The sequence below is a fragment of the Lathamus discolor genome, chromosome 2 (genome assembly GCF_037157495.1).
Source record: "Lathamus discolor isolate bLatDis1 chromosome 2, bLatDis1.hap1, whole genome shotgun sequence".
In the NCBI taxonomy this organism is placed as follows: Eukaryota; Metazoa; Chordata; class Aves; order Psittaciformes; family Psittacidae; genus Lathamus; species Lathamus discolor.
Window position 1 is genome coordinate 20180508 of NC_088885.1, and position 13306 is coordinate 20193813.

The 13306-nt window shown below is 39.3% G+C and overlaps 2 protein-coding genes across 4 annotated transcripts in view; one reads left to right on the plus strand and one right to left on the minus strand.

Annotated features, from left to right (window-relative positions):
• Window positions 1-5205, plus strand: part of KAT2B (lysine acetyltransferase 2B) — a 47523-nt gene extending 42318 nt beyond the window's left edge. Inside the window, exons 17-18 of one of the 2 annotated variants that reach the window (XM_065666047.1) lie at window positions 56-140; window positions 3229-5205. In XM_065666047.1, coding sequence (XP_065522119.1) covers window positions 56-140; window positions 3229-3422 — 279 coding nt within the window. In that variant the 3' untranslated portion in view covers window positions 3423-5205. The remainder of the gene's footprint in view (window positions 1-55; window positions 141-3228) is intronic. The other variant, XM_065666048.1, reaches the window with a different exon arrangement.
• A 1819-nt stretch (window positions 5206-7024) lies between these two features.
• On the minus strand, window positions 7025-12234 carry SGO1 (shugoshin 1). 2 transcript variants are annotated; one of them, XM_065666051.1, is made up of 9 exons: window positions 11973-12234; window positions 11248-11389; window positions 10967-11163; window positions 10720-10815; window positions 10201-10265; window positions 9917-10068; window positions 8495-9343; window positions 7813-7984; window positions 7025-7615 (listed from the first exon to the last, which is right to left on the minus strand). In XM_065666051.1, the coding sequence occupies exons 2-9, from the start codon at window positions 11381-11383 to the stop codon at window positions 7477-7479; spliced, it is 1806 nt and encodes a 601-aa protein (XP_065522123.1). In that variant the 5' UTR covers window positions 11384-11389; window positions 11973-12234; the 3' UTR covers window positions 7025-7476. The 2 variants fall into 2 exon arrangements, with proteins under 2 accessions (XP_065522123.1, XP_065522122.1); XM_065666050.1 differs by having other exon boundaries at window positions 10711-10815; window positions 11973-12233.
• Window positions 12235-13306: the final 1072 nt, after the last annotated feature.

Consider the following 13306-nt stretch of genomic DNA (forward strand, 5'->3'; position numbering starts at 1 on the left):
TTATTTACAATATAGAGTTTCCATATTAGATACCTTACTTTTTTCTTTACCAAAGAGCCACCAAAGCGCTTGGCCCTTCATGGAACCTGTGAAGAGAACTGAAGCTCCTGGATATTATGAAGTTATAAGGTTTCCCATGGGTAATGACATTAACATTTTTTAAGTATAGAGTTTAAAAATCTTTATGGCTAGAGACATAGCAGATAAAATGTAATCTGATTGTTTTATATTGAGATATATATTACTTGCAGCTGAACAGCTTTCAGTTCTGAAGTGCCAAGAGTACAATGCTGTGGTTTGAAATTTATGACTGCTTTATGACCTTTGTAGCTATATGTGTAGCGTATACATGTGAAATCTTAGTATGCCACAGAGAGCTTTTAAACAGTGCAGTCAGCTATAAACTTTTGGTACTGAGCTAGCTTATGTGAGTTGTACAAATATGTTCTTGTGTGTGGTAACTGGTCATTGCAGATCCTCCTGGTATGTTAAAGGCAAACTTTCAGAAACACCTGAGCATTTAAATTGCTTTGAAATACAGATTTAAGCCTTCTAAATCACATAGAGAAAACCTATTCAGAAGTACCAGGATTTTCTTATTAAGTCTTAACAGTTTGCTTCAATTTAAGTTTAGGAAAATGCTTCATGCAACTGATTGTAAGATAACTTTTACCTTCATATTTTAGATCTGCCAAAGTTGCACAAGGTGGTTTGTCTACTTATTTATTGTTATTTTTAAATCATGCAGCTGTTTTTTATACAGGATTACTTGCAAAGGGAAGTACACAACTGCTAATAACATTTTTCTTCCCTTTTGATTGCTGGGTCATATAATTTCAGTGATGATTCTGTGCTGTTCTAAACAGACGGTTTGATTTGTTTTGCAGCAGATTTAAAACTGAATCCTGCTACTCCTTCATTGTTTATGCAGTACTTAACCTCCATCTTGCTAATTACAGTTTCTGTACCTTTTAAGGTTATTAGAGAATGAAATAAAAGTTCATTGCAGGCTACTATCAATCAGTTTCTTGGAGAATGAAAGTGTTTGTTCATGTTGCTTTGCTCCTACTCTGTGTTTACCAATTTGGCTTAATGATTTTTTTTTATATTCAACTTATTATTTCCAAATAGCAAATATATGTGTACTTTTATAAAACAGCAGCTGGCTTCCTGTATCTCTGACACAAATGTATTTTCTACCAATGAAAAAGAGAATATTGACACCCTCCCATGGTAGAGTTTTCTGTGTCTCCTTTTCTGAGCAGAAGCTAGATCTAGAGATCTAGATGGCTGTTTAATCTGAACAGTGGTTACAGACAACTTTCTGCCTGGATTGGCAAACCCTAAATGGTAATGTTTCCTGTCCTTTCCTAGTTCAAATGTATTACAGTGGAGACGTGGGCAGCAGCTCTCATTTTAGGACTAAGCTGGAGCCATTGGTTTAGTTTTTGCCTTGTGTTTTTCAGCTAAGGAACCCAGCGCAACTAAACCACTTCTTGATTCATGGTCAACTGCTTTCTGTCTGCTCTCACTTCCAGCATGATGATTCTGCGCAAAAACTGCTCAGACATTATTTCAATTAAGAAAAAACATCATTGTCTTTTGTTATGCTATCACATACAAGATACATTTGTCTTTATGTTTGCATACAGACTAAATTGTACAATATTTGAGAGGTATGGCTGTAGGGTTTCTGGCTACCGTCTAAGGTCAGTTCTCACATATAAATACTTTTCCCCCCTGTTTTAAGTGCTCTTTCAGCTGCTTATTTTCAGGAAACACTGTTTGGGTGTTTTGGGTTTTTTTGAGGTTTTTTTCCCACTTGCTGGATGGCTGAGTGACAGGTGGAGCCAAACTTTCACTAGAGTTAGAGGAGAACAGCTTGGCTGACCAGCCACACAGTGTTTGCTTTAGGGTGAGCTGAACAGCTTTCTCACTTGGGTGCTATAACTAGACTTTGGATATCTATTTTTAATGTAGGCACCTGAATTTCAGACTCAGTGGGAACTGAATGAGCCTTTGCTTTTGCAAAGTACTGTGCAACACCAGTGAATGGCAAGTTATGTATCATTGAAAGAAGTATTTGAAAGCCTCTATCAAACTTTTCTTGAATAACCCACTCTTCTCAGTTTGATGGGGTTTTTCTGTATTCTACTGGAGTTAAAACTCCCTTAAAAAAAAACCAAACCAAGCAAAATAAGTCCCTCAAAACCAAACCAAACCAAAAATACCTGCAACCACATTTTTAAATCTTCATTTTTAAGACTTAAGTCCTTGCATTGGAAGCCTTTGGTCTCTGCTATCCTTGCAATACTTGTCAGTAAATTGTCTTCATTTCAGCTGTTTCTGTTACGGCTTCACAAAGGTGCTGCTGAAGCCTGGCTCAATCATTGCGAAAAAAAAATAGTTAGAGCCTCTGAGGTGAGAAAAGACAAGGCATCCAGCACACCTCCCACTACTTCTATTCCTGTACTCCCGCCTAGAACACTTGTGATGTTGCCAAACTTTTAAATGCCTGATGAGAGTTACTAGGAAGGCAACCGTTTGGAGAACACTGAGGTGCTTTATATATTTTCTGGATGACTGATTTTAGTATAAAGGAAAACATTTTTTAAATAATATTCTGCAAGTAAAAGTGTTGTACAATGTTTTGTGTTAAAAGCAAGGAGGGATCTCTCTCACATGACTCTTAAAAAGGGATACATAACGATAAAGTTTGCAGATGTAATTAAAATGTATATAGAACATGGATCAGATTTAATCTTTTCTCATAGCTGCAAGTACTGCTTGTAGTACAGACAGATGTCTCATCTCTGCTGTGTTCACGCAGAAGTGGGGGGTTTACATTAAGATACGTGTTTTGTGATGTTTCAATTCTTTGCTTATAAACTCTGAAGGCCTCCTCCGGCAAAGCTGGAGCAGTTAGAGGAGAGTTAGGGACTCCTAACACCCACTGAAAACTTAGAGACACAAAAAATGATGCTTTAATCTTTTAAAGAAAGAAATAAACTCTACACAGAATTATCCTTACAGTGAAATGATGCTTAGTTCCAGGGGCTCAGCTGCTGTTGAAGCTAAAAAAAAGGGACTGTGCCTTAGATGAAGGCAATTAGAAATTCCACATCCTAGCTTTGCCAGTTCATGTTAAATAGCAAAGCAGTCTAAAGGGATATTGCATACCAAAAGTATTTGAGTCAAATGCTGTTAATCTATTTTTCTTCTGTACAGATCTCAAAACAATGAGTGAGCGACTCAAGAATAGGTACTACGTGTCTAAGAAATTATTCATGGCTGACTTGCAGCGAGTCTTTACAAATTGCAGAGAGTACAACCCCCCTGAGAGTGAATACTACAAATGTGCCAATATACTGGAGAAATTCTTCTACACAAAAATTAAAGAAGCTGGATTAATTGACAAGTGACGCTGTCTTTTCTACAACCACATAGTGTGCCTACTTTATGGGCAGGGGAAGCCGTTCTTTATCTGCGTTGTGGGACTCAAAGGTTTCAAGAAACTTCTGTTTAATACTTAGCACTTTTAAAAACCCTCTTAGTTTTGCAAACATGTATTATACCGAAGTTACAAAAATTATTTTATTAAAATGCTTTATAATGTATTTAATTACAGAAAATTTCTTTTGTGCGCCGATTACGATATGTTCATAATAAGTTTATCAGTGACAGCCTCAGAAACCCCACGAAACATGTGGGAAATTGCACATGTTTGGGAAATTGAAGAAAATTCCCAGACAACAGATGTTATAGCTTACCTAATGCAGTACCTATTTGATAAAGTTTTATTATTTTTTTTTTTCAGTAAAAAAAGAAAATAGGGAAAACAACAATTTGGGGGGTTCTGAAACACTTGTTTCTTTATAGAATCTTTTTTATAAGATATTATTTTTAAAAGAAACAGCTGGTTGAGAAGCTGTGAGAGAAGAACAGCCAGTTCTGGAAAAGGACTGCCTGTAAGCTTTGATAGATGCAAGTTTTTCTATTAATTTGGGGTTTTGATAGATATTTTACCTGTAAGCTGTAATCTCATAACCACTATTAAAAACAAAAAAAAATCTGGCTAGGTGTGTAGTGTCATAGTGACTTGGCTTATGCAGGACATAAGTATCTAAAAGAACTTCAGAGAACCCGATTCGCATATACTAGTCAAATGTCAGTTGGCTTAGTGGAGTTAAGGCTTTGCTGCACTTCATGACCCACCCTATTTACTACTCTTCACTGATAAATTCTTTGGGTTATTTAGCAGAGATAAGACTATTAAAAGAAGTCAACATATGACAGCTTCTAGCTCATATGCTTGGCTCTGTGGTAAACTGGATTTTCTACCAAGCTTTATTGTAAATGCTTATTAAACGTGATTATTTAGACCCAGGAACATATTAACATTTTACAACTCATGTTAGTATATCTTCAAAATAAGCACTTACATATATACTTTGCTGCTTACACTACATTTAAGAGGTACACCTAACTTCCTAATGGAGACCAGTACAGGCCAAAAAAGCTGTCACTTGACATTTTCTAATTAGAGTTTGTAACTGTAAATTATAATCGCTTTTGTGAAAAACAGATTCAACTTTTGTTCTTGCTGTTTTATATTTACAGATGTTATACTGGTAAAATTCAATTGTTGTAAGACTGAATAAACCCAATCCTATGCTGTGTCAAAGAATATATTCCTGCAAAATGCCTGTGCAATGTTACATCACAACTTGATTCTGCAAATAGATGTCAGGAACAACCTGGAAGTAGTAAACGTGGTACACAAGGTATTCAGAATGTTAACACTAGACTTACCATAGTGTTTTGTATGAGATTAGTCTGACCTGCATTTGGATCTATAACAAAGGTACAGTGAGCATTGTTTTTCTTTTAATAGCCAGTACTGGATGCTGTAATCCTGTTTTGTAGATTGGGCCTACAGATGCACCTGTTAAGCTTGGTATCCTGTGAACTTTTGTTATTTTCAGAGTAGATTTTCTTATTGTCTTTCAATCAGATTGTCTCTTCTATATTGAAACATTTGTTTTCTAATTTAAGAATTAATATTTTCATAGATACTGTGCAATAAAGTTACATTAGGATATGTGGTTTTGCAAATGCTTTAACAGCTGATGAACTTTACATTTGTAAAATTAATATATTGTACTGGTACAGAATAGTTTTAAATTATATATGTACAAAACCCTACTTGGTCTTTTTTCATTACTTAGTTCTGGCACTACAACTATACACAGTTAAGCAGAGCTGACACTTCAGCATGGAGAGCTGTGGCGATTCCAGCTAGCATTCCCATTTTGGTCTTTTTTCATTACTTAGTTCTGGCACTACAACTATACACACTGTTAAGCAGAGCTGAGACTTCAGCATGGAGAGCTGTGGCTATTCCAGCTAGCATTCCCATCTCTGTGCTAACTGAGGTAGGTGTTAACTCCTATCTCCTCAATATCTCAAACAATTCTTTGAGCTGTTCAGGACTTGATTTTTAACCTCAAACTGTGCTCATGCTGTTTTCTCATGTTTATCTACTAGAGTCCTTCCTTTATTCACAAACCCGTTTACAGGGGAGCACACTGCCAACTAGGAGTACTTACCTACTTTCACCATGTTACTCAGATGGTACACTTCTGTCCTGGGTTTACCAGTAGCCGTTTTGCTCCTTCTTAGTAACTGATGCAAGCTCTGTGTTTTGACTTCCAGCCTGGGCAGAGAGCTGATAACACTGATTGTTTTTAATTGTTGTTAAGTAATGTTTATTCTGGCCAAGGACTCTGTGAGTCTCATGCTCTGCTGGGGACAAGGGGAGGCCGGGAGGAAGCAGAGACAGGACACCTGACCCAAACTAGCCAAAGAGGTATTCCATACCACAGCACGTCATGCCCGGAGAGGTAACTGGGAGTTACCTGGAAGGACACACTTGCTCTTCGGGGGGGTCGAACTCATTCAGCAGTGGTATCGTATTCTCTTGTTATTTTCTCTTATCAATATTATCATTGGTGGTAGCAGCAGTGATCTGTGTTATACCTTAGTTACTGGGCTGTTCTTATCTCAACCCATGGGAGTTACATTCTCCTGATTCTCCTCCCCATCCCTCTGGGAGTGGGGAGGGTCAGGGGTGGGGTGAGTGGACAAGCTGTGTGGATCGGTTTAAACCACGACAACTTCTTTTACATATCCTAAACAAACCTGCACGTGTTTAATACCTAACAGACAATTAGACAGTATGAAGATTTATTCCCTCCCCCATCCACTAAGATTTAGTCCTGTGCCACATCGTGTAAAAGTTTACACTGTTCAGAGGGTAGCAAACAGTGGTCTAAAGAGGCTTAGACATTTTTCTGGAGACTTCTAAGAAGCAGTTCAGACTATTCAAGACTTCGGCCTGCAGCTGCAATGGAACTGCAATTCTTCAAGCTTAATCCAAAAATAAACCCCCAACCCAGATGTACCTCACCACTGTGGGAGGCTGCTCTGCTGTCACCTTGTTTGTTTTTCTGTCCCTGATAAGTAGCTGTTATTAATTCATTTGCTGAAAGTAAAGAGCACCTAAAGTTACATGACTCTGACCAAGCTCCTATAGTACTAAGAAGTATGGTAACACCCAGAGCTAGAATTTTAGGATACAAATGGAAGGTTAAGTTTCAGTTCCAACATCTAAAGGCTGGTATTGCGAACAAATATTTTTTGAGCACTCAGTAGCTGGAGCTTTTATTATGAAGTCCCATGAAACCAATTTACACGCAACCAAAGCAGAGCACTGTTCACCGACATTCACAGATGACCAGATAGATAGGCACAAAGTTAGTAACTCTTCTAAACAGCAGTACCAAGCAACCCTAAATTGTTACTTGAGAGAGCTCCATCTACGTAATTGGATTTCAACTGACAAAGCTTATGGCACAGAAGATGGGGAAGGAGCACACACTAGTTTGCAGCATGCCTATGGATGACATTGCTATAGTTGAAGCAAATACAGAAATTGCTAAAAGAACACCAGCCATCGCAGATGTGTTTACAATGACCAAAACATTTATTAGAAACTTCAATATGAAACTACAATTATTAGAACCAATTGCAAGAAGACCTGTACAAATATTGTTATAAACACAAAACCAAACAAACAACAAAAAAACAAAACCCCAAAACACTAAACCATTTGATCTTAAGTGTCCAAACAAGCAGGGTATAAGTTACAAAATTATAAGTTATAAATTTACATTAAAAATGCCTTCTTGCAAAAGGGTTTGAATGGAATCACCTTAGTTACAAAGGTAGCTTTGTGTATTCTAGATCATGAAAAAAGTCACTGAATTGAAACCAGCCTCCCTTAATTTTATATCCTTAGCATTAAGACACATGGAAATAATAGCACATTTGTGCAAAATATTGTGCAACAATATTTTCCTGGATATTTCCTTTCTTCGTGGAACCAGCATGGTTTTGCTGTTGTGACTGGAAATATCAACAGCCAACAAATTTCTCACTGTATTTCGACAGAGATTTTTTCCTAAGAGAAAGGTGCTTGGCATTATTTTTCTGCTTGAAAATTGGAGAATTCAGAAAATTTGTGTCTGTGAATGGATCCCCTCTTCTGAGTTTCCTGAAAAAAGAAAAAATTGAGTTTTGTTCCAGACATCACTTAACACACATGAACTATTTCATCTTACTAACTAACATCAGACCTCTCTTTGAATGTTTTCTTAAGAATTTCTTTCTAATATTTAAACTACCCCCTCAAATCCTTCATTTGATGGAATATTATGAACTTTATATCAAACTGGAAAGTAAGACACCTACCCTGCAATACTTGGTTCTTTATAGCACACAGTAACAGTACAGCTTCGCTTGCGTTTTGGAGATCGTGGTCCTTCACTTTCTGGGACAACAGCTGCAGTCCCAGTGCTGGGGAGCAATGAAGTGGTATTGGTAACATCACAAAGATGACCAAGAGATGGCTCTGAAGGCTGCCCTGGGATGAAATTAGGCACACTTACAACAATTCAGGCAAGCTAGCTTAAAAGAGAACATCAGTGAACACACCAGATGTGAAGTAACTTTCAGCTGTAACTGTTATCTTCACATTGTACTTAAAAATATGTAAGAGGATCAACAAATTCAGGATTTTAGTTTGGAAAAATAAGTTAACACTAAGCAGTGCCCAGCAAAGTGTGATTTGTTTTTCCACTTATCTCATTTTAAACTTTGTTCCCCTCTTTTGTCCTCAGCTTTAGTACATCATTAAGCACATCTAAAATACAGTATTGATTCATTGTTGGCCAATTTCTTATACAAGACATGTCTTTAATTCAAATCTGCCGAGGCAAAAAAAGCTAAATAATTAATCTAATGATTTCTGTAACATTAATCTGTTGTTATTTATTAAAAAAAACAACCCCTAAAATAAAAAAAGTCTAAATCCCTTAAAGAATGTTATCTCTCAAGAAAACAAAACCAATTACAGAACACTTTCTATACTTACTAATAGACTTGTCACTTGATTTATTGCTTTCAGTCTCCTTTTCATTATGGAGTTTCTGCTCATGCTGTGCCAAATATCTTTTAGACCTTGGCCTTGCATGGACTGGTGATGCATCTATCTTGCCCACTGAACTTCTCCTTCTTTTTGATTTACCCTTGTAAGGCTCATAGAGGCTGTCATCTGAGTCTTCTTCAATATCACTTGACTCGGTGGTATTGGTTTCAGGTAAGTCATTTTCATCATCCACATCAGTATCTGTGTCATTCACCTTATTTTGTCGAAAAGGTGTAAGATGGACACTCTCTTCCAAATGAAAGTCATAAGCATCACTGAAGCCACCCAAGAAATCTAGCTTTTTCTTGGAAGCCCCTTTACCCTGTCTTTGTTTTGGTGTTTGTCTAGAAGTTTTAGGTTTTTCCAGTTTTGCCTTCTGATGCTTCTCTTTCCTAACTTGAGAGTCTTCTCTGTTTTTACACTCATGTCGTTTAAGATCAGAATTATTGTTTAAGTGGGACTGTGCAGTTTCAGAATCTGTTCTCAACACCAGCTCTGAACCTACCTCATTTTTATCCAACTGAGAAATATCTAAATTTCTGTCTGCTATAGTACACATCTCTAGACTTTCCTCAAGTCTAACTTTATCCAATTCAGAAAGCTTTTTTGGTGAAGCAGATGCTTCTGAATGGTTCAATACACCAGTATAATGTCTGTTGTAATTTCTCAACTTCACCGAGCAATTCCTAACAGACCCATTTTTTGGTAAGAGGTTACCAAGTCCATCCTCTCTGCTTGAAGAAATATTTTCCAGCTGTGACTTTATGATGTCCAGATGAAAATCAGACGTTCGTCCTTGCAGTTGAAGAGAAAGAGTCATATTAAAGCTAAATAGTAGCAACCTGTTAAGGTTTTGTGCAAGTTCTGAACCTGTCAGAAATTAAGACTATTCTTAGAATTTTCCCCATAGATATGTATAAACCACTATTTGGCAATCAAAGTAAGTTGTTTAAGACAGCTTCCAGACAGGAAGCAGTTAAGTATACTACATTAGGATTTTCCTCTAAACCTTTTCAAATGCAACAGTTATCTATGGGTCATTTATTTTCTGAGTGTTTTGCTTTGTTAACAGTTGTTGATTTCATAAATGATACTAAATGACTAAAGATGACTTCACTGTTGAACTGTTTGGTAGATAATGAAACTATATTGCAGGTATATAGAAGACAAAACATTTTCAATTCTCTCCACCCCCATTTTACTAGGCATCTTTGTTCAAAAAGTTGCCAACATTAATACCTAACCTTTATGCTAATAAGTGGAAAAATACTTGACAGTTACTTCAAAAGCATTAATTACTTTTTAAACTTACACATTTATTTCCCCTGATTCAGAATACAGCAGTGTCTGGTACTTTGATATAGTTACCTTTGTCTGGAACTATTTTGTTTGAGGGAACGGTGTTGTCAGATTCCTCACAGGTCTCTGACACAGAGTGAGCGAGCTCATTTTTATGGCTATCAGCCTCCATCCCGCTTGGAAATACTTGATCATCCCCATCAGCATACTGTAGATGTTTCCTAGAGAAAATACCAAAAGGTAGTATTTACCAAATTGCAATGTATTTTACCACAACATAACTACTTCATTGTGTTAGATTTCTTCCCTTTTTTCCAGTCAGAAAATTAAGCTTACTGATACAAGATACTTACACTGAATGTATCGGCCCTGCGACACTGGAACCGTTTTCAAGAACTGAAGAAAGCACTCTCCCCTTCTGTCAACAAAATAAATCTTAATGTGACTAAAGAGATGAAAAAAGCTTACATGATATACAAGTTTTAGACAACAGCCAAGTTACCCACAGAAGGGCCAAAGAGGCCCTTGACTGCTTCTCTTCCTGGCTGTGTAAACAAAGTACTGTGGGATCTCACATACTCAGCTCCTCCAAGTCAACACATTCATCACCAGCCTAATCATACAGACAGTGGACAGAGGAAAGAACTGTAAGGATACTACAGGGAACAAGACATAAACCTATGTTAGTCCCACTAACATCTACTACACATACCCACATTGTGGACCACATGTCACAGTGGGAGCTGTGGGAGCAATTGTACCTCCAAACTAGCCTTAAGTCTCAAAAATGAGCATCTATGTTGGAAGTAATAAGGGGGAAGAATTAACAGAAATCCTGCCCCTCTAGAGCAGAAGGTACTTACTACACCTACGGAACACAGATTCTTTGCTGGGCCAAGGAGATCAATTGAGTCCAGTAAATTCTGAGAAACTCTTGAAATTATCTTATTCAAGTCTTGCAGTCGATTCTAACAAACAAAAGAAGGAAAATAATGCTGTTATTGTCATACTCTAGTATCAACTACCAATGAAAGAACTTATCAGCATTATGAGCTGACTAAATTAATGCAGATTTTGATGTCCAGCTTCACTAAATCATGAAGTGATTATTAAAAATACCTCAACAAGTTGTTGTGCTTGCTTGAGCCTAAGATGTCTTTGCAATTTAAACATCTGAACCTTCAGATCTTGATAATCTTTCTTTAAATGAAGGATAGTATCCTGGGCATCCCTCAGTTTCAGCTTTTCTTCTTGCAAAGCCTGAGCTAGGGCTTTGTTGTTTGCTTGAAGGCTCTTAATTTTCTTGGTGCTGTTGGCTACAACACAAAAGTGAATACTCCAACTTAGTTTAATAAAAATAAAAAAAATTGTGAAAACTATTGAGACATCAAGCATCTTACTTGTTATTTTGCCCTTTACAGTGCAGATCTGGCTAATTTTATCCAACCTCATCCATTTCTGATTTTTCCTCTCTTTCATTCGTTCTTTTATATCATCCAGAGTGTCTTTGACAGGCTTTTTCAAGTATTCAGCCATCTTCTCCTTTAAAAATACAAACGGTGAAGAACTCATGAAGCTGGTGATGCTCAACGCTCCCCAATGCCAAAAGAAAAGGAACAGAGAAACAAGAGTAAATCTCATAGTTTGGGTTGGAAAGCACCTCAAGATCATCCAGTTCCAACCGGCTGCCACGGGGGGGGACACCTCCCACTAGACCAGGTTGCTCCAACCCCCGTCCAGCCTGGCCTTGAGCACAGCCAGGGACGAGGCAGCCACAACCGCCTTGAGCAGCCTGTTCTAGGCTCTCGCCACCCTCACAGCAAAGAATTCCTTAGTGATGTTTTTAAGTTGCACATATACACACATTAGACACCCACAAGCGTTAAAAGCCGCACAGACAATACCACTTTCAAAACACTTCCTTACAGCACGGCTACTGCCATTACGCCGATTATATGACGTGCAAACCGCTTGGTGCCCGCAGCGCAGTCCAGGCCGCAGGCTCTAAACGCTCGCAGTGGGGCGGCACGACGGGTAGTGAAGGGTGAAGTGCCCCCAAGGGGCTGACAGTGGGCCCTGGTTCCTCTAACACTGAGGGCAGACCCTCACCGATGACACACCGTACCTCCGCAGAAAAGCGTATCCACTCCAGGCACGCCCCTCGCACGGCCGCGGCTGCCCGAGCCCCGGGCGGAGGCGATACCGCCGCAGCGGCAACCGGCTCCGCTCCGGTGCCCACCGCAGAACCCCAGCTCTTCTCAGCAACGACCACAGAGCAGCGCGTTCGGCCTCAGAGCACGGGAAGCAGCAGAACACCCCTGACTTCCGTCAGACTGTTGGCTCTCCTCCACCAAGGTTCGAAACCGTCCGCCGCGCCCTCCCATTGGTCCGACGTGACGCCTCACGCACAGCACGGCCGCCGCGCCCTCCCATTGGTCTGACGTGACGCCCCACGCACAACACGGCCGCCGCGTTCAGCTGCACCTTACGCGTAGCCCCACCCCTCTGAGAGCGAGTGAAGGCTTCAGCTGCGGCCGGCTTGGGGCTGCGGCTGTGGTCATTAGTGCTGCTAGCGGCCGCCCTGGGACCTTCAGCTCTCGGTTCAGGTCTCCCAGTGAGGTACGGCTCAGGGCTGACGCGCCTGATGGGCCCCGCCGTCGCGTCCCCCTCCGGACCCTCGCCCCGGGTCCTGCATTCACGTGAACTACCTCAGCTGCCATAGTGGGAAGACGGAAATGCAGAACAATGGCAGCAAAACTAGATGAGTCATTAACCTTCAAGTGTTTTACAGCAGTAGTTTGAAGCAGCAATAACGAGATGAGCCTTTCCTACTCCTGGACCATGCTGCTTGTGAGCTTCTCCTTACTCTTGCTGTTGCAACTTGAAGTGAAAATAAGACAAGAGCTGTAGAGATACTTTTAAGACACTTGTTTTATGAAGGAAAGCATTCCCAGATGTCACCAGTAAGAAGATGGCAGTTGTTGCTCTGCCAGTTTTACGGGTGGCCAAGCTATGAAGTGGAGGACAGGCCCGGTCATGAGGGAAGTCTTGAGGCTGGTGTTTGCCTCTCTGCCTGGTTTTCTTGGATTATGTATGTTTTGTAACAATTGTAACTGATTAGCATATGCTAATATCTGTGCATATTGACTATGGAGTGCTGAGCTTTGGTTAAACACTGCTTTATGATGGGAGAAACAAGAATGAGCTAAGCAATATCTTACTAAATAAGAGAATAAATGGTGTGCTTGTATCTGAGAAGTTTGCATTTTGTAGCTACTATGTTTTTTCTTTTCTAACATCTACTCCTGCCTGCTTGGTTTTATTCATTACAGCTTGGATGTGATTTGGCAAGCTATTCTCCCTCAAAGAATTCTCATAGATCATGAGAGAAACTGTAATCCACAATAAGTATGCAGTTAGTTATCCTTTCCCAGTCCTTGGAAGGTTATTTATTTTTCA

Bases quoted from the DNA above. Each gene is read 5' to 3' on its own strand.
- SGO1 (XM_065666050.1), bottom strand. From the start codon at position 11,383: ATGGCTGAATACTTGAAAAAGCCTGTCAAAGACACTCTGGATGATATA. The intron at 10,069-10,200 runs GTAAGTATCTTG...TATTTTCTCTAG, and splicing joins GCAGGGCCGATACATTCAGT to GAAACATCTACAGTATGCTG. The intron at 7,616-7,812 runs GTAGGTGTCTTA...TTCTTTTTTCAG, and splicing joins AAAGAACCAAGTATTGCAGG to GAAACTCAGAAGAGGGGATC.